Source organism: Maylandia zebra, linkage group LG5 (assembly GCF_041146795.1).
Source record: "Maylandia zebra isolate NMK-2024a linkage group LG5, Mzebra_GT3a, whole genome shotgun sequence".
NCBI classification, from domain to species: Eukaryota; Metazoa; Chordata; class Actinopteri; order Cichliformes; family Cichlidae; genus Maylandia; species Maylandia zebra.
Window position 1 is genome coordinate 40,318,963 of NC_135171.1, and position 23,430 is coordinate 40,342,392.

The following is a 23,430-nucleotide window of genomic DNA, read 5'->3' on the forward strand; positions in this document are numbered from 1 at the left end:
GCAAAACAGTTCAGTGTTACTGGCGACTTCCATTGCAATAACTGGCCTGCGTTACTTGTGAAGCATCAGGTGTAATGGCCCTGTAGTAATCGGCCCTTAGCACACAGAAAATGACCAGTAAACAATGGACAACATATGTTTTTAAAGTTTACAATTTATATTTGCATTTCAAGTTATGAAAATGATTCGTTAAACATGTTTGTGGTTGTTGCAGTTAAAAAAATTTTTTTTCTATTTTTCTGATTTTAGATCAATTGTGTTAATACAGTAATTAGCTTTAAATAAATATTATCAGGTATGGCTTTTTTTTAAATGATAGCATGTCTTAGCTTTGCAAAGCTCCACCTGGACAGACCACAAGTCTTCTGGAACAATGTCCTTTGGACAGATGAGACCAACATGGAGATGCTGGTCCATGATCACAGCACCCCCACACTGACTGTCAGCATAGTCCAGAAGGGCTGATTTGGGCTTGTTCTGCAGCCCCAGGACCATAACACCTTAGTCGACCACAAAGCGTTCCTGAGTCAAATGTGAGGCCAGCTGTCTGACAGACCCAATTTGGATCATACAACAGGCCAATGATCCCGACCACAGCAGCAAATCTCCAACAGAATGGCTGAAAAAGGAGAGAATCAAGGTGCTGCAGTGGTCCAGAGTCCATGAAAGTCCAGTGAACTGAAACTACGCCGTAAAGAACAGTACACTTTCACATAAATATACATATTTTTAAAAAATCAAACATTAATTTTAGTGACATTTGACCCAGTGAATCCTTCACACACCTGGGATCACAGGACTCCTGCAATGAAAAATCGCTTTAGCTGGCGTCGCAGCATCAGTCCAGTCGACGGTACGTGGATAGAATAGTAACAAAAACAACACAGCAAGGATACGCCAAGAAGCTTCAAGTCTGTATTTTTACTGTAACTTTTCATTTGTTGCCTTTGTGTCTTAAGACTCATGTTTCATCAGTTTGTCATCACTTTTTATATTTCACTCATCATCGTCTGAAGGTTTTGTCTGCCTGCTAGTTTGTTGCGGCACATTTTAAAAAAATAAAATAAAATAAAAGACCTTTGACCCAGTAAAATATAATATTGGGGAGCTGGTTCTATTTTTGTAACCTGGTGTTATTGGAGGAGTGGATGTGATGCACACAGACAGTTAAGAAACGAGAACTACAAAAGAGTGCAAACAGTTTAATGAGTCATTTAGACGAAAACTCAACTTCTTTATTCCATCAGCACTTTGACTATTTCGGCCTCCACCTGTTCTCAGATGTTGGGGAGGAACAGAAACAGAAGGAAAGCTGAGATGTTCTCCAATTATTTACAAGGCTGGACGACACAAATCATACGAAAAACAACAACTGAAGAGCTGCCGATCCACCTCCGTGCTCGCTGTACTCATCTGTGAACAGACTACAGTCTGATTTCTTTCAAGAGATTAAAACGATTTATTTCCCCAGACACGTCAAAAGCTTTAGTGCGTCTTCAGTTTGTCTGCAAACAGCGTCATGAGAAGTCCGTACAGGAAGCCGCCGGCGAGGAGCAGCACGGTGCTGGAGATAGGGCCGAGCGACAGGAGGGCTCCAAACACGTAGAAGAGAAGCAGCAGCAGTATGGTCCTGTAGCTGGCCAGCGGGCGAAGGCTCAGCTTCGGCCGCTGGCTCCTCTCCAGCACGTGCCGCGACATCGGGCTGTGCTTCAGTTTGGTGCTGGAATCGAGATTCGTCAGGTAGTGACGACCCAGACGGCCCAGGAAGTCCGGACGCGAGCACAGTGCATTCATGTGTCGTCCAAACTGTGAGGGGGCAACAACAGACACGCGAGCACGTGTTTCATTCAGTCAAATATGAAATTTACACACGTGAGCACAAACAGTGAAGCAGCTGCTTACTGAGCTTAAAAGCTGTACTTTGTGTTTTGAAGAACTGAAACTGTTAAAAATATGAAAGGGTGAGGGCGGCAACAGTTTGAAGACAGCTGAAAAACAAAGGTTACATTTGTCCTTTGTTACGTGTCGCTGTGCTGCTCTCCATCCTCACGTGCCCCGACTGTTTCTACTGTGTTCTACTCTCAGCCCTTCTTGAGTCGTATTTACGACGCCCTTGCAGGCTTGCCTACAGACAGCACTCACCCTCTCATTAATCAGAGAAGAGATCCTGTAGAAGAGCCTGACCAGCAGGGCGTTCTCATAGCTCCTAATGGGCTGCAGCTCCGGGTCTCCCTGATAGTGGATGTCAAACCTGCGCAGTCCATTTATGATCTGCAGAAAAACACACACGATCTCTTTAGGCAGTTCTCCTCCGTCCATAACCCTAACGTCTTCCTCTTTTAGGATCACATACTGACCTGCCTCCGGCCCAGGTCAGTCAGGATCAGCCCGTTCTCACTCTGCACGCAGTCTGGCAGCTGTTTGCTGTTGCCATCATCCTCCAAGGAGCCCAGGTTTGATATGAGCTGATTCAGCTGCCCCTGGTTTAGCTGCAAAACAACAAAAACCCTCCTGTTACAGAGCCCAGCTTCAAACAAAGGACAGGCTTACATGAACGTGCTGCATTCTCCAAGCTGGGAGTGAATAAAAACATCCAGACTAATCTGACCTTAAATATCTGGCACAGGTTTTCCAAAGCTCTGTCCAGGAACTCGTGGGTCTTTTTCAGATATTCTCCGGTCTCCTCTGGCTCGGCTCCGGGGAAGCTGTGGTTCAGATCAGATGCACCGAGTCCAAACCAGGACAGGAAAGATTTATTAGCCGCCACCTCACTCGAATGATCTGATATCCTCTTGGCCGTCTGTCTGGCTTGTACAATGATCTGGATTAGCTTCATGACCTGCGGGATGGACAGGAGGTGAAAACTCGGAGCAACACAGGTGTTTTCTGTACCTCTGTGGTTTACACAGGTAAACTTACCGCTCCTCTGAGCTCCGTGCCAAACATCTGCTTGTACTGACAGTCCTGTCCTTCCAAACCGTAGACGTGGCTCTTCACCTTGAACACCATGTCCGTCACCACCCGCTGCCGTGACGACAGGTAGCTGCCTCCTTGTCCTGGCGTCAGGTAGCCGCGGGGCTGCCGGTGGTGGAGGACGTGCTCGGGCTCCAGGAACAGCTGCTCACCTGCAGGGAGACGATTCCAGGTGTTTGTGGGACAACAAAGTGACAAAGCCACTGTGCAGCCTTAAGTCACGTGGTCATCATTGGTGGTAACTTTTCACCAAGTAATGATTCATTTCTACATTAGTGTCAAGAAATATGAAAAATGCCAATCATATTTCCTAAAAGATATCCAAACAGATCCACGTCATCAAGGTTTTATTTTAACCAGTGTGAGAACAAAACACTAACACTTCACTTAATGAGCTAATGGAAAGTTCAGATGCTCATATGCAGATTTGTGAACAATACTAATGAGCCCAGCATTGTCCCTCGTCACCTTTCTGGGTCATTTCTGCCAGGTTAGGCTGAGCGAAGACTTTGGCCACCCTGAAGACCATCAGCGCATTTTTGGCATTCACCAGATCGGTCCTGACCGCTCGGTTCAAAAACACCTGGAAGAGCTTCGTGTACATGAGCAGGTTCTCATGAACAAAGGACTCCCTGCAGGAGAGAAAGTTATCATCAGAACCTCATCTGTCAGTCTGAACCCCAAAACAGCAACAATCCCCAGACTTTCACCTCTCTGAGGGTCCGAGTCAGAGCTATGACTCAGTCAGCAAAAAGAACGACAAGCCCAAAATATCAGGTTTCATTAAAAATCTATTAAATATGTCTCCTAATTAGACACGACACAGACCTTCAAAGTAAAACAGGAAGTATACACTGACAACACAAACTCCAGAACATAAAATAATAACAAACACAAAATGCTGGCTCAACGACACAAAGGGAGGAAAAACAAGATGAAGATTTTATGGACGAGCACTTCAGAGTCCACTCTGCTCACCATTTTTCAGGCACGGTTCTGTTTTGGTCGGGCTGAGGGTTTGGCTTCTCCCCGGTGTATCTCCAGGGCTGGATGTAGCTCAGCCACGTCTCCAACACCTGAACACGGACAAAATACGCTCGTAGCAGCAAACTGCGTGTTCATGGAGCAAAACAAGCGATCACGTCAGGATGTGAGAGACCTACCGCTCTGAAAGACGCGTCCAGAGGCCAGTGACCGAAGCAGTGCTGCAGGAACAGGTACAGCTTCTGGTGCACAAAGCGCTGCACCACCACCCTGTGGGGGAAACACAAAGTTAACTAAAACCTTCATTTAATGATCCACTTCCTGCTTTTGTTCTTTTATTTAAAGTCAGGGCTGTAGAGAAGCTACTACTGCATGCTGACACATGATGCATATCTAAAAGCATCAACCAAATCAATCAAATCTGCTTTACTTACTTAATATTTTATTTTAGTAATAAATGTTCTACTTCCACAAAGTCTGACAGCAGCGTGTGTGACTGACCTCTTAAACTCTTCCAGCGGGCTGGTGTGGGTGTGCGAGTGGGCGGAGGGCGAGGACGACAGCTGCTCAGGCTTCAGGCTGTTGGAGAAGGCGTGTACGTGTTTCACCAGGAGACGCACCACCAGCACGTGCTCCTCCGTCGGGCTAAAGGGCTCCTGCAGAGGGAAGCGGTCACACACAGTGCTCGGACATGACGCCAAATATGCCCAATCGCAGCCAGGATTGATGGAAAAAGCAGCCATCGCAATGCGTCCCAATCCACAAGCAGCCAAACAATTACCAGAGAGAACAGAGGTCCCACACTCAGGAGCCGGAGGGCTTTCACACGGTGTGGACTGACTCTGGAGCACCATGAAGGAATTTATACCGTACTGAATTTAATCTGAGTGTGATCGCTAACATCACAAACTCCGGATGAAAAGCTTCCGCTGACACTGAACTTAAACACACTTTGCAATTTGCATATTTTCCTTGTAAATGTTTCGCCTGAACACTTAATTTATTTACCGTTTCCCTTCAGTGACCCTAACGTTCCTGTTTTATTAAAAAATTATTTATATATTAAAACTGTGAGAAACTAAGAGGTGGGACCTCAGTGCTCGAAGCTGCTTCATCAACCAGCTGCACGTTTCCTCGTCTGGACATCATCAGGAAACACAAACAAGCAAAGCGAGGAAAGTAATGATATTTACATGTTTCTGATTGGCATGGAAAAAATGATCAATGTCACATTTGATAAGAAATCATTTTCTTAAAATAAGAAGTTCTGATTTGATTGTAGTAGTATCTTTGCTTTCAAAAGATTAATGCTGCCAATAGAGAGAAACACTACAAAAACAACAAAGCACAGCAGACAGTGTAAAAAGCATGCCTGTAAAAAAAAAAGAAAAAGCAAGAACCACACCCAAACCAGATTCATTTTCAAAGCTTCATTCCTGGATTACTTTCTCTTTCAAGGATACTTCTCTGTAAAATTCATAATTTACAGTCAGACTCAAAGGAAACAGGCCAATCATCCTCTGGTTTACCGACAGCAGCCAAAGAGTTAAACGCTGTTACCGTATAATGTGGGCAATCTCTGTCTTTTAATAATCAGCTGAAAGTCAATAAGCATGGCTAAGTTCTAAAGTAGAAATAATCCCTGAAACTATGATTAAAATATCTTAAATGAACAGAGAGCTGCGCTTTTTATTAAACAAGCTTGCAGAATGAAGCTAAACAGCCGCTGCTATCATCTGCCATCTACAGGCCGGTGACTGGAATGACATCGTCTGGTTGTTGTTACCAGAGAAGTAACCTTGACTGTGAGCTTGAGTGGCTGAGCTTTACCTCCAGGAGGCCCCAGAGGGGCGGGGGTGAATGAAAAGGTAAAAGTACTTGGTAGGTGTGGAGGGTCCCAGAGCCTGGTGGGGCGTGGGGTTGGCACGGCATGCTGGACATACTGAGGCGGTACTGCAGCAGCGCCAGCTGTTCACCCGTAACCACCAGGAAGGGGGGGGTAGAGGAAGATGAGGAAGAGGAAAGACAACGACGAAAGGTGGAGGAGCAACAGTGAAGAGAGGGGGAGAGGGGGAAAAAGTGAGGAAGAGGAGGCAGGGAACGAAAAAGGTGGCAGGAGGAAGTTACACATGAGAACAGGAGCAAAGGAGGCAGCAAAAACAGGAGCGAGAGCGCAACCAGACAAACAATTGGCCGGAAATATTCAGGAGAAAAAGAGCAGGAGACAGGAGAGGAGACACAAAGACAACAAAGTGACTTTGGGAACAAAATGAACGGCTGGGGGCGACGCAGACGCCGTTCCTACACCAGACGTGAGTTACGTGACTGTAGGGACGGGAATCATTTCACTCCAAAATATTAGGCTTTGTTCATTAATACTGAAAATGTATCTGAAACCCCCAAATCAACCAGGAAAGAGTGAAAAAACGAGCGGGAAAAATCCCAGTTTGTGTTTTTAACCCGTCACTGTAGATCCAAACGGAAATCATTCCCATTCCTACTGTTCAACACAAACAGAGGGAACTCAACACTGTAAGATTTTGGGGTTTGTGTGTAAGATTAAAGTAATTATTAGCATCAAACTGGACTGGATCGGACTGAACTGTGAATTATGCAAAGCTGAAAAAGTGGTGCTGGAAATGAGCACAGCACGCCTCCAAAATCTTGCAGGTTAACTCCACTCTTATATATAACAGACACAGTGACCTCACACAGCGTTTAACAAGTTCAGGAGACAACAATTAAAATCGCGTTTACTCTTCGGGACGGTCAGAATGTCACACACAGGGAGTCCACCGTTTCCTCTGCAGTCTCACGGTAAACGGTCTGTATTTGTATATCGCTTTACTCGTCCTTGAGGACCCCAAAGCGCTTTACACAACCAGTCATCCACATTCACACACTGGTGATGGCAGCTACATTGTAACCACAGCTCTTATCTTAGCTAACGTGCATCACTTTTGACTTTCAGGTAACTGCAGACAAAAGCACAGCTGCAAAGAAACTGCAGTTGGGTGGATATTCAAGTAGGTAACATGCTGACCGTGTAATAAATAATAATACAGATGAGGGGGTCTAAGCACATGCTGTATATCTACAGTGTCATGCACACTGTATACAGTGCAGGTGAAATAAACACCAACATAAGTGTCTGTCGCACTGAGACACACATTTATGCACACATTGATCCACTCCACCGTGACTTTATGCTGTGTTGCACATACACATGGAGAACATACCAGCAACACGCTTGCTGACACGGACATGCAGCATGCAAAGGATGTGGTAGGAAGCAAAAGCACTACTACCAGGAACATGCCCCAATCGCTTTATGCAGGAGCTCTAAGCTCAGACCGAAGAGGCTGTTTACAGCAAGTATTCAACTACAAACTGATGCCTCAAGCAGAGCAGCTGCTTGAGGAGTGAATACGCAGAGACGAGGCTGAAGATGCTTAACTAATAATAATAAAAACAACAACAACATGATTTATGTATTTTACAAATCACGGGACCTCATGGGTGTGAAGGAGGGGCTGTGGTCAGCCAATCAGCCGTGCGAAGTGGACAGGTGTGTGGGAGGAAATGTACATATCTTACCTTTACCTGAGGAGACTGCAGCTTCTGATACATTTCCAAGGAGTAGTGATGGAGCCAGATCTCCACAAACATCTGAGGAAGATCAAAACACATATTTTGAGGATTAATCATTAGTCATTTCTGTGAAGTCTCTTCACTGCCGTTCAAATGTTTTGTTTGTAACAGTAAGTGTAGTACGAGTCATAATTAAAGCCAAATCTAGCCAAATTCCACTGAAGATCATCTTCTTGCACCTCAGTGAGGCAGTGGTCCTGTTCTGACCACTCACACCACCGTCTCTGATTTCACCACGACTCAAACTTAAGCAGGCAGAGTGACGCCGTTGGCCACAACCGACACGTGACATCACGTGAACTGGTCCTCCAAGGTGAGACTGTCCACTGTAACAATCTGAGGAGTCTGAAGGAGAACACTCAGAAAACTGGGATTAAATTTACTACACCCCTGAGATTTATCTGCCCACAACTTCTGCAGATTTAAAGTCGGGCTGTTCTGACACAGTGAAGGATCCACAGCCCGTCACAGAGCCAGTGGGACAGAACAGAAGTGGCAGTGAGAGATCTAAAGACAGCTGCGGTGCTGAAGATGATCCTGAAGGGGAGATTGAAGAAATTGAAATCAAGTATGATTTAGATTTTCTTGGGACGGTTCCTGCAACTTCCACAAGAAATAAGCTGATTAATCACACCTAAAAATACCAGTTACAGCAGTCATATCCACGTCCACAGTCCAAACAAAGGCAGACCCAGAGCTGTATCTGCATCCTACCTGTAACAGGGTTTCAGACCTCCAGATTTCCTGGGCTGCGGGGTCAGCGTTCACTGAGGGCTGATGGAATATGTGATGCTTCAGGAGACTGGGGCTATGGATGCCGTAACTGGCAAAAGAAACACTGGACGATCTGTTGAAGGCACAGGAAGAGTCTGAAATCAAAGCTTTTCAGGAAATGCAGGATTTTTGTGTTACACAGTATTAAACATTCAAATGTTTCTGCCATTAAAGATTCGTCTTGTCACTAGTACCTCGGTGAAGGAGCAGAAACAGAGCCTCTGGAGTCGGAGAAAGGGGAAGGAGGAACGCTTCCTTCAGTGGGGAGGAAGTACTTCAGGTAAGTGTCCACCAGCACAAAGTAGGCGCTGTCTGTGGAGCTCCCGTACTGGCCTGGAGGGTAGTTCTGAAATCATAAAAAAGGGCTTATTAGTTTTTGATCAGGTGGTTCAATAAAAAAAATATAAAAGTGAATAATGTGTTAGTGGCAACCTCACCTTTGGTGAGATGAGACAGTAGGCAAAATTGAACATGAAGAATTCAAATGGGTCTGAAGAAGGTTAAGGAACAACCCGACTGATCTCATAAGAGCATAATTCATTCCTTCTTTAATTAAGAAATCAGAAGAAATCAGAAATGAAAACATTTATGGTTCAGACGTTTGGAAACAAAGATTTTTTTCCGTTAGACTACAGAGACCAGATACATGTGGGCGACCTGGTCCTAAAACCAGCAGCTCTACAAGTGATTGTTTCATCAATCCTTCAAGAGCTCCATAAAGAAAACTCAGACTTTGCTGTTTGCATTGCAAAGGATACTGAAAGCGATGTTCAGCGTCAGGAGACCAGAGAGAGGGAACTGCAGCTTGTTGTGGAACAGCGGGCAGTCTGGGAGAACGCCCTCCTGGATGCAGGCTTTCACAGGACCCTAGAAAAATTAAAACAGTCTCAAACTCTCCCAAAAGACATTTTGCAGTATCCATACAGGACCAGTGATGTGGTTACAGCAGCTCTGTGTGTCTGAACAGTCACTCCAACATAAAATGATAATATTTAACTTCAAACGTCTGACTACAACAGCCAGAGGTGACGAGGCAAATATTCTTACTGGGAGATAATTGATTGGTATTTCATATTTGTACTCTTCCGCCTGAAGTTTATACACAAGTTTCATCATTGGACCACTGAAAAAAAGAGAGAAATAAAAAAATATTTTAATATTTTAAAAATACGAGTGCATGACATTCTAGAAAACAAAAAGATTACAAATGGAAGCGCTATATGACATCTAAAAATATACTAGACGTGCTCTTCAGTGGGGCAAAAAAAAGTCATAAAAGCAGAGAACTTCAACACGTCTGACCTCGTAGGTCGAGTTTCTCCTTCTGCCAAATTTACTAAATATTTTGAATCTTATTAACAGATTAAAAACCTCAGCAGGTTTCCATGATATTCCACTCAGCTGATATGAAGCTACCTGGGATTTAGGAAGTCCATAACAATGTTGTACTCGTTGCTCCGTGAATGAAGCAATCGCAGGTTCCAGCCAGCGATGACACCATCCAGGCTGCCAAACACACACTCTACCAGCCAAGGAAAGATCAGGTGCAGCTCCTACAGGCAGGAAACACACACACACACACACACACACACACACACACACACACACACACACACACACACACACACACACACACACACACACACACTAATAAGAAACACACTTTAACGTTTGTCTGCCTGACAAATAAACATATTCAGGCCTCCATCTCACTGTGACACTGCAAGTCCTGACTACAGTGGAGCCAACAGAGAGCAACAAAACTGCACTCATCCTTTGTGTCCCTCAGCAAACACCCACAGCTGCTTGCAAACAGAACCCCAGCTATCCACAGAGACCCCCACATGCCTCAGGAAACAATGGTCTCCACTGATCTGGGGCACAAATGTCTGAAGCTCGCAAACACCGAACAACCCTGGGCTGTGACTGATGACAGAAATAGATTTGTGGCCTGAAAAGTGAGGCCAAAGCACAAGTGCCTCAAACTTGCATTCAGGGTAACCAGATCATAATGTGATCTTCTTTTACTACCAGCCAAAATGCAGCACAAAATGTTGGACTGCCCAGAATGACACAAAAGAACAGATGTACAACAAAATGTTTGTGCCTCCAAGAAAGAAGAAAACAAAAAAACAAAACAAAGAGTCAACGGGACGTTTAGTTGTATGATGAATGCTCTGCCTGATATCACGACACCAGAGAGGAAGTAGCATGCAAACAAACAGCCGTCTGTCCCGGTTCACTGTGCAGGCTACATGCATCCAATGTCGTGTCCTACCAAAACTTATTAGATTCATGACAGACGGGGCCTTGCAGTCACACTGTGGCATCTGAAAGCAGGCTGCATTCCAACAATTCAGTTATCTTGGATTTATGTGCACATCTTTCAGAGTTCAGTTCAAAGTTCAAATTTCTTCTGGGAGGAATCCATGACACTCAAAATGAAACTACGCAATTAGTGAATGTGAAACCTTAAACTGATCTCTGCCTGAATTCCCTTACTGTATCTCCCGGTCTGAAAATATCTTTGCAGCTATTTCTCATGTGGGAGTTCATGCAAACCTTCCAGCAGATATTCTACCGACTGTTTTCACAGCAAATAAAATGAATCCAGGGATAAATACCTTTGCAGGATACTCATCTATGATCTTCACCAGATCCTGGCATCGCTGCAGGAGAGGTTTGGTGGTAGCATCGGCTTTCAGGTTGGCCTGAAACAACATCACATGTCACAACATATTCATGACCAGAGAGGAGTTATTACCTTTAAATGACTTCATAACTAAGTCAGGTCAGAGATGCAGGACTCAGAGACTCACCAGCAGGAAACTGGGCTGCTGTAACGTTGGATTAGCCATTAAGGACTCCGATGTTTCTTTCTACAACTGTACAGTCCACCTGGATCCTGCTGCAGTGGCAATAACACAAACTTTAATCAAAAGTCTAACTTTAACAGTTTTAACACGTTTAACGGGGAAACTTTTGTTGGCTTATCACTAACAGAAGTGGATGCTAACCGTGCTGTTAAAGAGACTGCAGTGTCTGCCATTGAAGGAATCCTCAGCAGGAGGACAATCCATCAAAAGCAGCACTCAAGTTAGCACGAGCGGGCTAGCAAAGGCTGCTAATAGAGCTAGCACAGACAGCTAATAGTAGCTTAAACTAAGAGTAATGGTCGTTAAATCGGCCTTTAATTAAATACAACACACGTCACAATCACACAACACATTCTCCGCTTTCAAATCAGCACCGTCTCACCTTTTCTCGCGATTATTTTTCAAAACTACAGCCAATTCCCCAGAAACCGCGTTCCCATCAGTGCAGTTCAAATACGACTACACTGGTTCTCCTCTTCTTCGTTGGTGTTTTACTTCACTCCAGATGGTTGATGATCGTATTATCGTACATTACTGCCACCTGCTGGAATTATTCATGCACTGCAATGTCAATTTCTCCCTCAGAGGCCGAACGTTTCCATCCCTTCTGCGCACGTCTGAGGTAAATCCGGCCAACAACAATCTATTTTATTCTTCTTTTAATAAAAAAACAAACAAACAAAAAACAATCCTCGAATATTGTTTATGTACTCTGAAAAAAAATTGTTTTTCTATGTCTGACTTTTTTTTTACTTAAATTCTACAAAACGTTTTTATTTACGTGTTTTCACTTTTTCACTTTATTTATGTCACAGCACAGTCTCAATTGACATTCCAGGACAGGGTCCACTGCAGGAGAGCTAAACGGTGCCAGTAGGGCTACAAAACAACCTCCAGCAGGGCACGCATGTGCATCTTTCTGCTCCAACTATCAGAATGAGACTCCAAGAAGAGGACACGAGGGCGCGATGTGTGGAGACCTGTGCTTAGAGCCCAGGACCGTGCAGCTCAACCAGAATTCAGCCAAAAACTCCAGAACAAAAAAGAAAATGCACAAATGTTTTTCTTTGTTTTATTTTCACTGAGTTATCATTTGTGGCTTATTCACATACAGTAAAGACGATGACATTACACGGTCTGGAAGCTTATTAGAGCTGTGAAGTAAAAAAGTTTGAAATTTGCTTATGAGGAAAACACAGGTTTATATAAACTTACAAAATGCAGTAAATTCTACAGGATACAGAAAGGAAACTAGAAAAATAGAGTTCTTTAATATACATGGACGTAAAGAGCTATACATAATGTTTCAAGCAAGGTCCATTTCATGTGTGCGTTTCCATCGAGGCCTTTAATCCGTCAGGTATGTGTGAAGCTTACGTCTCAGAACAAACATAGATGCCTGCTGAAAACTCTCGATAGTTTCTAATAAACAGGGTTACATGTGAAGCAGTAAACTGGGCAAACACTGGAGTCTGCTGTCAGCAAGTTAGATCATATAAATACGCTGCGTCTGTCTGCAGTGTGTCTGAGATCCCCCTCCAACTGTCAGTCAAACCTGAGTTTGGATGCAAACTGCACGCCAGCCACTGAGCTGTGTTAAAGGTCTGAATATTTAAACACGTAGAAGAGACATGAAAATAATAAAAAGGGTCAATCTGAGGTGTGTAAAACATGCATGGCAGAAATTTTGGCTTTTATAGATCCTCACTTGCAAAAGGAAACACATTAAGAAACAGTTTTAGGGACCTTTTAATTTACTTGTTTCATTTTTTGCACTGAAAGCCCACTAAATGCTGTCATCAGGGCAAAAACCACATAAAAATGAAAAAGCATGTCTGAAATAAATCCGAGTTCCCCTCTAAGCTCGCCTTCTCATGCAGCTCCAGACTGATTACAGAACTGCTGCTATTTTTCAATCAATCGGTCAAAGTCCTGTGCAACAAATCGAAGCGACCGTTTCACTTAAATGTCATTTTCAGAAAACTGGGCAAAGTCACAGAGAGAAAAAGCCCTGGTGAGTAAAGTGAACGATGACTAAGGCCAAGCTCCAGTGTGCAGCACAGAGGCTCAAACAGACTTCCAGGGGCTGACCTGAGAACAGCAGCAATGCCATCAGTCCAGAGCTGCACACAAAGATGACCCTGAAGGGGAGATCATCCAAATTTAAATCGGACCTTGCTTTTTTTGTTTATAGGTGAATAACTGGAACTTTAATTGCAGCTCATATCTATCAGCACATCTGTCACAGAATGCTGCAAACTAACTTACACTTACTTGGACTACTTTTCTACCAAATGATTTATCTGCCTGTAAACTATCAGCGACAGCTCATAAAAGCATGAAATGAGCTACAAAAACAAGACTTCAGAGACAGATACAGGTTTCTATCTTTCTACATACATCCTTATATTTCCATTTCCAAGTCTTTCTAAATACTAAAGAGTTCAGGACGAAGACAAACGAATCACTTTTTCTGGAATATTAGTTTTTAATGGTAAATTATCATTAGTGTCACTTTGTTGGCCGGCTTTATTTGCTCAGGAAGCAAACTTTCTTGACTTGACCCCAGCGTGTCCTCTGCATGTACAGGATCTGTTGTCCTCGGCAGTCTCTGATCCTCCAGGCGACTAGAGAGGAACCTCGGGAGGGTTGTTCCTCCGCACGCGAGCCTTCCTGCTCTCCTGTTTCATCTTCAGCGCCCGCAGCTTCTGCTGCCGGCGCTTCTCGCGGTACCAAAGTTGCTCGCAGTACTCGTCCACGGTCAGACTGTTGCTTCCCACCTTGTGCAGGTCTTTGTAGCTCCTCAGAGGGAGCTGCTGAGGCAGCCACGAGTTCCCATGTCCTGGCAGAGAAGGCGGTGCGTGAGGGGAGCCCGGCTGGCTCAGAAACCCAGCAATCCCTCCTCCTCCGGCCGGGCCAGTTTTCCCCAGAATCACTGGGCCCGGGAGGTTGGGGTTGTGGCTCTGCATGTAGCGAGCTGGGTTGAGGCTGTGCTTGGGGATAATGCGAATGCGGTATCGAGCCAGGACCTGGGCGTAGGAGTGCTCGTGGCTGGTGCAGGTGTAAAGGCCCGAGTCGGCCTGTTCCAGGTGCTGAATGAGCAAGCCTCGCTTCATGTGGAAGGAGCGGTCGTCGTCGCTCTGAGGCAGCTGAGGAAAGAACGGCAAAAGTTCAGTCTGAGCTGTTCTTTGTATTCAAGGAGGTGCAGCAGAATATTGTGTGCACTCGTGTGCAGCAGTGCATTTTGGAACAATGGTAGTTAATGACAGTGGGACAGTTCGGATTTTAGCTGTTTCTACAGCCCACTGGTGGGTTTATATGCAACACGGCCTCGCTTTCTAAACATCTTTTAGACGTCCAATCTTAGTCAGGCAGAAACAAAGTCTTTCTGAGATACACTGTTTCTGTTTGCTCAGATTTAGCCAGAAAATAATGTCTGTTAATGTCTTGTCCTTTGGAGGTTCGGGACTAAAAATATATACAAATAAAACCAGAGGAAGGAGAACGTTTAGAGGGAAAATCCAGAGACTAAAGTCATGATAGTGTTTTTTGTGAATGAGCCACAGCAGAGAGAAGAAGAAGACTCTACTGTCAACATCTGTAAAAACCTGAATGCTTTTAATTTGAAAACTGAAAAGAGAGCAGTAAACTCACCTCTCTGCTTTCATGTGTCTGACCGACAGTCTGCTGCTGGCCGTCTGAGACCTGCAGCGTCCACCTGAGCTCCGCCTGGGACGAGCGAGGAACACACTCCAGGAAGGTGGAGTTTCCCTCAACACCGTACACCACCTTCACCTCCACAGAGTCTGAATCTGACAAAGACACAGGAAAACCCTTAGGGCATTGCTTTTTTGCTTTCACAGCTCTGCACACGGTGTGATGCTCCCAGGGAAATGATGGAAATGATTCTTTTCCTTTTGTAGTTATGTTCGTTTGAATGTGAGACGGCACAGGTGATAAAAGATTATACAGGAAAAAGCACTTTTTTTTTTGCATAGAACTGTAAAATGAAAGATTTCCTTAACTGTAAAAAAAAATGAGTTTTCTGTTATTTTTGACCACAAAACAGAGAAAGCCGCAGTTATGCGATACATCCACTAGAGGGCGCCATATGCCCGTGTTCAGAACACCATGGTAACAACAGGCATTTTACCTTAATTTCACTTATTTTGTAAAAATACAAGGCGACCATTTTTAAAAAGTGCTGTCAGCTCCTGATAGTTAATACCAGTAATTAAATGTTCCTTCTCAGGTGAGACGAGTGATTCAGTGGATTTTCTGTTCACAAAAAAGAAAAAGCAAAGGTTTCAGGAAAAGACAAACTGCCACTTCTGTTTTTCTCTAACACAAGCTAAACAGTTATTTAGGATCATGTACAGAATTCATCTCAGTCTGATGGTTTCGGACTCTAAAGGATAAATATCAGACACACACAAGTGTAAGAATTGACTTTATCTACTTTTATCGGCTAACTTTAAGAAACTTCCAGAGTGTCACACAGAGTGAATCGATGGGTCAGTCCTGATAGACGCGACTAAATCTGTCAGGAAAAACGTTTGGAGTGTAAAATCGATTTGTTTGCAGTTTTTAACAGAACTTTAATGTCTTTCCTGAAAAGTTCACGTAGGCATCTGTCTGATACATGTTTGGAAAGAAATGACATGAATCACAAAATTCTGCACGTTAAGTATGACAAAGTTACTGTACGAAATAAATCAGCTTTGATTTATCAGGTGTGGGGGGGGGGGGGGGCTCACATTTAATATATGGAACGATCAATAACAAACATCAATAATGAAGCAGAAATGAAAGAATACAATAACGCCCACATGACTGGTGTCATATTAGACTCCCTGATCACACAGAGTATCTGAGCATCAGGTCATGTGATCGATTATGGGCCCACACAGCAGGTTTACGTTCCTGCCCCACAGTGACACTAACACTCTGCCACTGGTCACAGTGCAGCACATGTACACATGTAAGTGTGGACATGTCTGCTGTGTAACAGCTGCCAGGAGAATAATATTTTAAACAGTTTATTCACATCAGCAGAGGAAATGCTCACCGTCCTCTGTGTCTGGACACTGACTCCAGGGGTCTCCATACTTCACATCCTGTCTGCGCGCCCGCCTGACACACACGCACACGCACACACACACACGCACACACACACACGCACACACACACACACACACACACACACACGCGCACACACACACGCACACGCACACACACACACGCACACACACACACGCACACACACACACACACACACACACACACGCGCACACACACACGCACACACACACACACACACACGCGCACACACACACGCACACACACACACGCACACGCACACACGCACACGCACACACACACACACACACACACACACACACACAGTTAGAATCTGTATTTATTAAACACTTCATTTAGGTTGAATTTAAAGGAGCAGACTTGAATCCGTGAGCTTCGTTCTTTGGTCGTTTGCACTCCTGACTCACAGCGAGAAGGTTCAAAGCTCTTTACTGTATTTGTTATTTGATTTATTCAGATAACAGCGACGATACCAGCACATGGATACTGTGAGTAACATGCAATCGATTGAACATAAAGACTTTTAGCCAGAGTTTGGTTCAAACATGGACGATGGATGGATGCACTGAGCCTCTCTCATGCTTTATATCAGCATTTATTTGTTTTTGTAAAAGCTGCACAGTCCTCTGATGATTTAATTCATGCTGAAAATGTTAAAAGCAGCTTTGTGTGTGCGAGCAGACGTCAGACTCATCGGTTAAAGCACAGCTGACAGCGGCAGCAGCAGATAACGGCGTGCCTTTAGATAAACTCGTATAAGTGCATTAAATCCTCCCCCTCGCTGTTGTTGCTGCGCTCCCCTGGTGCCAGAAAAAGGAGCTACTGAGATTATGAATGAGGAAACATGGAGTGAGAACAGGCTGTGAAAATACAGAGTGTTTGTTCAGACTTTTGTCAGATCTCGTTCTGCTTCGGCCTCCCCGTTACCCCCCCAGCCCTCGCACCCATCCTCCCCTTTTTTAGCTTTAACTCATCTGCACGACTCCAAAAATCACAATTCCTGCATCCTTCTCTCTGTAAGTGTTTGAGGAAACTTGAGCGCAGCGTGTACTCAAGTCTTAGAACCTCACTGGCTGTGCAGGCACACGATCAGCTGATACAGATGTCATTTCAGCTTTATGTCACTGCTGCGCCGCCCATTTGACCTTTTTTATCGCCCTTCTTATGGCAGAAATTCATGACAGAACTGCTTCATGGTCATTAAAAAAAGAAATGAGTTAATGTTTATTTTAGCAACGATCTGCAGAACCGAGGTTCAAAAATCACTTTCAATCATAGCGCGGTTCACTGGAGGTGCCAACTTACTCCTGGAGCAGTGCGAATGCAGGAGTTTTCATTTTCCACTTCATTTATATCTGTGAAAAAAGGCTCGTGAACGTGTTCTTGATTTAAATCCACGAGATTGTGTCATTGTTTTTTATCCTGAAGGCCATCAGAGGGACAGCAGAGCATGTTTTTACTGTACGGCAGAGGCTGTCAAAGCTCCAGAAGAAGTTCGGTTCTCACACTGCAAAATTTTAACGGCTAAAACTCCAGTTTACCGGCATCAGCACCGTGCACAGGTCGATCTTCCTGCTCCCCCGGCATGACCAATCACATATGAGAGGTCACACGAAGGTGGTCGTCAGCTCGATAAGTCAGCACGGGGTTTGTCAAACTAGGGGGCGGCTGTGCACACAGAGTCATCTACTAATTGGAAGGTCGGTGGTTCAATCCCTGGTTCTTCCAGTTTGCACGTTGCATGTTATCTTTGGACAAGACTCTAAAGCCCCAGCTGTCCCTCATGCATCCATCAGTGAATGCGGCTTCAGTTACCATGGCGATGTATCCCAGGAAGATGTGTGTGCATTAAACTTTTATTTTATATTTTGAACTGGTTACCAACGGCCCACCTGCACTGGCTCTGTGGCCCGGTGGTCTGCAGGGGTGCATGCGAGTCATGTCAGCTTGTTTTTCACAGAGATATCTGGCTCTCGAGGTGCGAGTGTGTACGCTGAAATGTCCCTGTGGTCTGCTTTCTGTCACACAAAGAGCCGTAAAGACTTTACACCATCAGAGTTAGCTGGGTGCCTGACGTCTTTGTCTGCTCTGATTCTTATGAAGCTACAGTAGTGTTGAAAAGTTTACAATGTTTGCACAATTATCTGTTTTAAATGAAAAAAAATCATGTTGTTGTTGAAATGTGCCACATGGATGAACTTCATCTATTATTTTTGAGCAACAGCCAACATAAGCAGGGCTGAACGCAGTAAGAGTAAATCCTACAGCGTGTTCACACTCGGGTGACTCGGGCTGATAAACGTCCTCCCTCTCCGTCCTCGTTACCTCCGGCTCATGGCGAAGTATCTGGAGCAAGTCTGTCCATCCCAGGAACAGTAGGGGTCTCGGGCCAGGCAGCACTCGGCACAGCCGGTCCCGTATAACTCGCACCTCTGGAGCCCCAGCTGGGCCACGCCGAGCTCGCTGGACACGTACAGCTGTTGCTGTGGAGCAGAGGGGGGAGGAAGAGGAGAGCTTTTCTGTAAGCTGGCCGTGCATCCTCATGGCTCATATCTGTTGCACAACTCTAAAAAAGTTGCTCAACATCCTGTTTCACCCATAATCTTCATATATGTTCACGCTTCTCTCAGTTTTGTATTTTAAATGAAAGATTTCGGGGACTCGTGTCACCGAAATCTATAAAGATGTAAAGATGCTACAGAGAAGAATGATTTATTCAAAGCTGATTTTGCTGCAGAAAAGTCAACATCTAATATTTAGATCAAATTTAAATACTTTAGATATCTTAGTCTGAATCGTCTGGACAGATGGAAAAACACACATTTCCTCTTTGACCAGGACCATCACTGTGACATGAACCAAATAATGACTTATTTAATTTAAGAAAGCTCCAGAAATACATAAGTAATCCAAGTCCGACGCTTCAGAGAGAAACAGAGAGACTTACTCGCTTGGTGGAAAGCTCCATGCTGAGGATGGGAGTGGGACTCTGTGGGATGAAGAGGAGAAGTATAAATATAAGAAGTTACAGATAACGCGCGATGACAGACGGCGGCGTTCATCGATGCAGCGTGATAGGTGAGAATTATTAACGAGACGAGGAATAATTTAGGATTTAGGAGTAACTGCAGTGCCGGCTTCATCGGGCTCGAGTTTCCTGTTGCACAACTCAGAAAAATTCTTATTGGTGAATAAATGTGGGAGAAAGCAAAGACGAGCAGCGTTTAACAGCTGGAGCAGCTGGCAGCAGATAAACTTTTAAATCAGATTATTAGTCAGTAAATCAGTGGACGAATAAAACTGGCCAACATGATATATAAACAACACGGTTCACTTATTAATTTTTATTACGTACATATTTTAACAGCGTTTATATATCGATGTTATAGTGGACAGATACTCATGTGAGCATAGTTTTGAGGATTCTTTGACTCTATACGCACGTTTAATGGCAGTACTTGTATCTTGTAACCTTTATATGTGTTTCACAGCTTATTTAATATTATTTGTACCCGAGCAGCGACTGCAGGTCCAGCTAAATTTGTTAGCATCTGGAAATTAAGCCCAGACTCCCCGATGCTCAAACCAAACCTACTTAAGTGACGGACTTGAACAAATGAACTTAGTTACTCCCTGTCAAAAACGACCCAGTTTATATAAAAAAGAACAAACACACGTTCTTATTTGCAGACGAACCCGCAGGAACGGAGGAGGAAAGGTCGACTCGCACGGCTGACTCCAAACCACAGACGCTGCTCCTTAAAAGCAGCAATAATTCAGCTGTTTGAGGTTGAGGAATGCCTCGCAGCGACTCGCGGCTGAGGTCAGGGCAACTACTGAGATTAGAAATCTAATAAGTCTCTTTCTTCTTCGGGGGGTAAAATTACCCCCCAGCTCCATTTTTCTGGCTCACTGACTGGGTAAAGCGTTTCACAAAGGGAGTCGACGACCCCTGACCGCGCTGAGCCGAGGAGTCGAAGTGAAGGAGAGAGAAAGTGTTTTACAGTGATACGACTATCCTGCGTTCTGTCACAGCCAGAAACTGAACGAGCTCGTGTGAAACTCGGTCAGGGTGCAGCCCGACCCCCCGCAGCCCCCCGCAGACTTCAGCCCATAGAAATAAAAGCTCTCGTTTCATACGCTGCCCACAGCTGTCCGGCTGTTTTGTGAGTCTGCTGGAAATGGGTTTGTTCCTGTCTTAATTTCAGCTGGAAGTAAACAGGCCGAGTGTGTGTGGCATCCTGTTTGTTTGTGGCTTCTCTTCCTTCACCTGCCCTCAGCTCCAGCACCGGCTGGGTTTCATTTCTCCGTTTAACTTTCTGCTTCCTTCCCTCTCTCCCGTCTTTTTATCCCCCTCCTCCTCTCCTGCATCCTTCACTCTATTTCTGTCCTCTGTGTTTTTTTCCACATTTAGTCCAGCTGTATTTTTTCCTTTCACCCTGATGCATCCATCCCTCCTCACGTCCCTCACTTCTCTCTCTTTGCCGTCCCCATTAGCTTATTTACCCAGATGACCTTGGGAAATATGTGCCCTGCTATCTGTTTTTGTGTTTAGTGGAGTTTTTCCAGAAAACGATGTTCGATCACACGGTCCGGGCCTGGCAGATGGACAGTGGGAGTCACGGAAACAAGCCCTGTGGTTTTAGCCATAAAAGTCCCGTGTAGTTCGCCTCTGAGCTCGAGGCTTAAAGGTTCTGTGGGAGACTCGTTTGAAATCAGGTGGTGCCGGCAGTGAGGCGTGCAGAGAGAGCTTCAAAGACAGCTGCAGCAGGACAGACGGCTCAGTTTCTGGGTGCTCGCACGCTTGAGCGACTGGACCAGTTTATCAAAAGGTGCTGTTAAAGGAGACTTGGGTTTGGCCTGGCAATATAAAACATGGGCATAAACACCATGATGTCACCTGTTGGTTTGTGAAATCCAGTCCTGAAATCTTCAGATTAGCATCTGGTGTTTGAGCGAGACACAGACCTGACTGTGAAACTGATTTTGTGAAGTCCTGAGTGAAGAATCGGCCCCGTCTGAAACTCTGAATGACCAAAATTTACAAAGTGAACTTCATGATTTATTCACTTTGACCTGAAAGAAACAACCGAGCCCACAAACTCATCAGGGAAGTGTTTACAGAGGCCCCGGCAACAGACGCCTACGGGAAGGAAGCGTTTCTGCAACCACATCAGCTGTTCAGACCCAGCAACTACATCCATCCTTTTATTTTGACTGTTTTTCTCTGATGGAGAAACTGAGGGCTGTTAGTCACAAAGTAAACCTGCTTTGTCATCAGGAAAGCGTTAATCACACAGAGCTATGTGGATATAACAGGTTGGAAAGCATTATCACCACCTCAGTGCTCTCCATCGCTCACAAACCTGTAATAACATCTCACCTGGAAGACTGTCAGCTCCTCCAGTATGACCTCCTCTGTGACCCAGTTGTCTTTAATGACAGACACCGCCTTCACCACCTTCCCATCATCTGCAACATAAAAGAGGATTTTTGACCGACGTGTGGGAATCCTGCAGCAAAACACACGTTTTCATTTCAGCTTTGAAACCAAACTCTGCCCCAATAAAACATCTGCAAAGACGGTCTTAGATTTATGCCGGCGTGATGAAACAGTAAGAATGCATCAGCCCCTCTTTAGAGAAACTGCAGCAGGAACAGCGAAAGTTTGACCCGTTATATCTTTCCCGAAGCAGAGCCAGGAGTTCTGTTTCACAACAGCCTCCCAGGAAAGCCCCTTCGGGAGATGACGCGTCTGAAAAACAAAGCTACACGACCAAAGCTCGTTCCCACGTTAGCACGGGACACAGCGGTAACCCTGGTAACAACGCTAAACAGGCACCTCGCGCACAATCTATGGCAGTTTGTTGTTACACGTGCCAGCTGTGACGGTGAAACCACACACTGCACTTAGGATGTAACACAGCAAAACCATATGGAACACAAACGCACACAAATCAACTGCTGAAGACGCAGACGGGCGCGCATTTGTACGTTTGCATGTTCAGGCATTCAAACACGCTCGCTCGCATCACGCCAGCATGCTCATAAAGCTCCGCTGTGGGAAACCGTGTGTGTTTGCAGCTGTTTGTGAGGCTACTGCATGCTGTGTGTGTGTCTGCAGACATGTCTGTCAAACAAGTGTGCCCTCATCACTGAGTAATGATGCGCTTCGATGCCTGTGGTCACCACGTTTAATTTCACAGTAAAAAATGTAATCTGGTAGCTTTGTGATTATACTGATCCCTGCATTTTTGTTTTCTTAGACTCTAAACACCGAGACCACAAATCAGCACAACCTGGAGATGAAACAAATCCAACAAGCTTCTATAAAATAATGTATGTGTTTCCCACTGGGTCCTTTATTTGCTTCAAACTGAACCAGAGTCAAACATAAACAAAGCACGACAGGCAGAGCGAGGACAGCCGCTAGTTTTTGTTTTTTTACTCATTTATTGTCACAAACATCCAGGACAGCAAAAAGTCAAATCTCAGTTTCAGAGAGAATCATGGATTTCTTAACCTTTACTAAAACAGATGGACTCGTTCTCAGAGGCACGTTTCTGTTAATCAGTGATGAAATAGCACTAACAAACTTTAAACTTCCACAGTTGCTTTGAAGCCTCACAGAGCAGCACAAAGGTGTTCGCTTTGAACTGAAACCAGCAGGTCACTTTTGACCTTTGGGGTTTATATTTAAGACCTCCATTAAGTCAGGTGAGGTCAGGGTTCATCGCTCCGGGAGACCCACATACATGAATCTGATCCCCTGCATACCAAACCCAGGCACAGACATCTCCACCTTTCATTTGTTATCATTCACCGTTTGAAACAAACATGCACAGATAAGGCGATAGGGAGAATGTGCAGGTGTCCGCGGCGTCATCGTGTCAGCCTCGGTGTTTATCAGAATACAGGAGCAGACGGATAAGAGCGCTGATAGTCCGTCCGAGTGATAGATGGTATGAACATAATAAAGCCATGCCACGAAGCTCCCGGTGCACAGCTTTTGTGCTGATGTTAATTCAGAGGATGTCTGGAGTGGTGACTTTTAAGCACTATGTGACCTTGG

The 23,430-nt window shown here is 44.8% G+C and overlaps 2 protein-coding genes across 8 annotated transcripts in view; both read right to left on the reverse strand.

Moving 5' to 3' along the window:
- Positions 1 to 1,182: 1,182 nt before the first annotated feature.
- On the reverse strand, positions 1,183 to 11,786 carry smpd4 (sphingomyelin phosphodiesterase 4). Of its 6 annotated transcripts, none has more exons than XM_004559004.4 (20): positions 11,641 to 11,786; positions 11,202 to 11,290; positions 11,007 to 11,093; positions 9,799 to 9,935; positions 9,430 to 9,505; positions 9,141 to 9,249; positions 8,820 to 8,872; positions 8,577 to 8,728; positions 8,323 to 8,455; positions 7,561 to 7,626; positions 5,836 to 5,925; positions 4,459 to 4,613; positions 4,137 to 4,227; positions 3,952 to 4,049; positions 3,442 to 3,605; positions 2,920 to 3,125; positions 2,609 to 2,839; positions 2,358 to 2,489; positions 2,143 to 2,271; positions 1,183 to 1,806 (listed from the first exon to the last, which is right to left on the reverse strand). In XM_004559004.4, the coding sequence occupies exons 2-20, from the start codon at positions 11,238 to 11,240 to the stop codon at positions 1,486 to 1,488; spliced, it is 2,469 nt and encodes an 822-aa protein (XP_004559061.1). In that variant the 5' UTR covers positions 11,241 to 11,290; positions 11,641 to 11,786; the 3' UTR covers positions 1,183 to 1,485. The 6 variants fall into 6 exon arrangements, with proteins under 6 accessions (XP_004559061.1, XP_004559059.1, XP_004559060.1 ...); XM_004559002.4 differs by having other exon boundaries at positions 5,788 to 5,925; XM_004559003.4 differs by having other exon boundaries at positions 7,555 to 7,626.
- Positions 11,787 to 12,316: 530 nt separating this feature from the next.
- si:dkey-49n23.1 (semaphorin-3D) overlaps positions 12,317 to 23,430 on the reverse strand; it is a 105,106-nt gene continuing 93,992 nt past the window's right edge. Inside the window, exons 13-18 of one of the 2 annotated variants that reach the window (XM_076884372.1) lie at positions 21,742 to 21,830; positions 19,306 to 19,347; positions 18,684 to 18,841; positions 16,327 to 16,391; positions 14,913 to 15,064; positions 12,317 to 14,407 (exon numbers count right to left, since the gene is read on the reverse strand). In XM_076884372.1, coding sequence (XP_076740487.1) covers positions 13,886 to 14,407; positions 14,913 to 15,064; positions 16,327 to 16,391; positions 18,684 to 18,841; positions 19,306 to 19,347; positions 21,742 to 21,830 — 1,028 coding nt within the window. In that variant the 3' untranslated portion in view covers positions 12,317 to 13,885. Of the gene's footprint in view, positions 14,408 to 14,912; positions 15,071 to 16,326; positions 16,392 to 18,683; positions 18,842 to 19,305; positions 19,348 to 21,741; positions 21,831 to 23,430 lie in introns of both variants that reach the window. The other variant, XM_004558998.3, reaches the window with a different exon arrangement.

Excerpts from the sequence above, each read along its gene's own strand:
- smpd4 (XM_004559000.4), bottom strand. The coding sequence starts at position 11,240 with ATGGCTAATCCAACGTTACAGCAGCCCAGTTTCCTGCTG. Across the intron at positions 9,506-9,798 it reads ATGGACTTCCTAAATCCCAG|TGGTCCAATGATGAAACTTG; the intron begins GTAGCTTCATAT and ends TCTTTTTTTCAG. Across the intron at positions 8,873-9,140 it reads GACGCTGAACATCGCTTTCA|ACCCATTTGAATTCTTCATG; the intron begins GTATCCTTTGCA and ends AACCTTCTTCAG.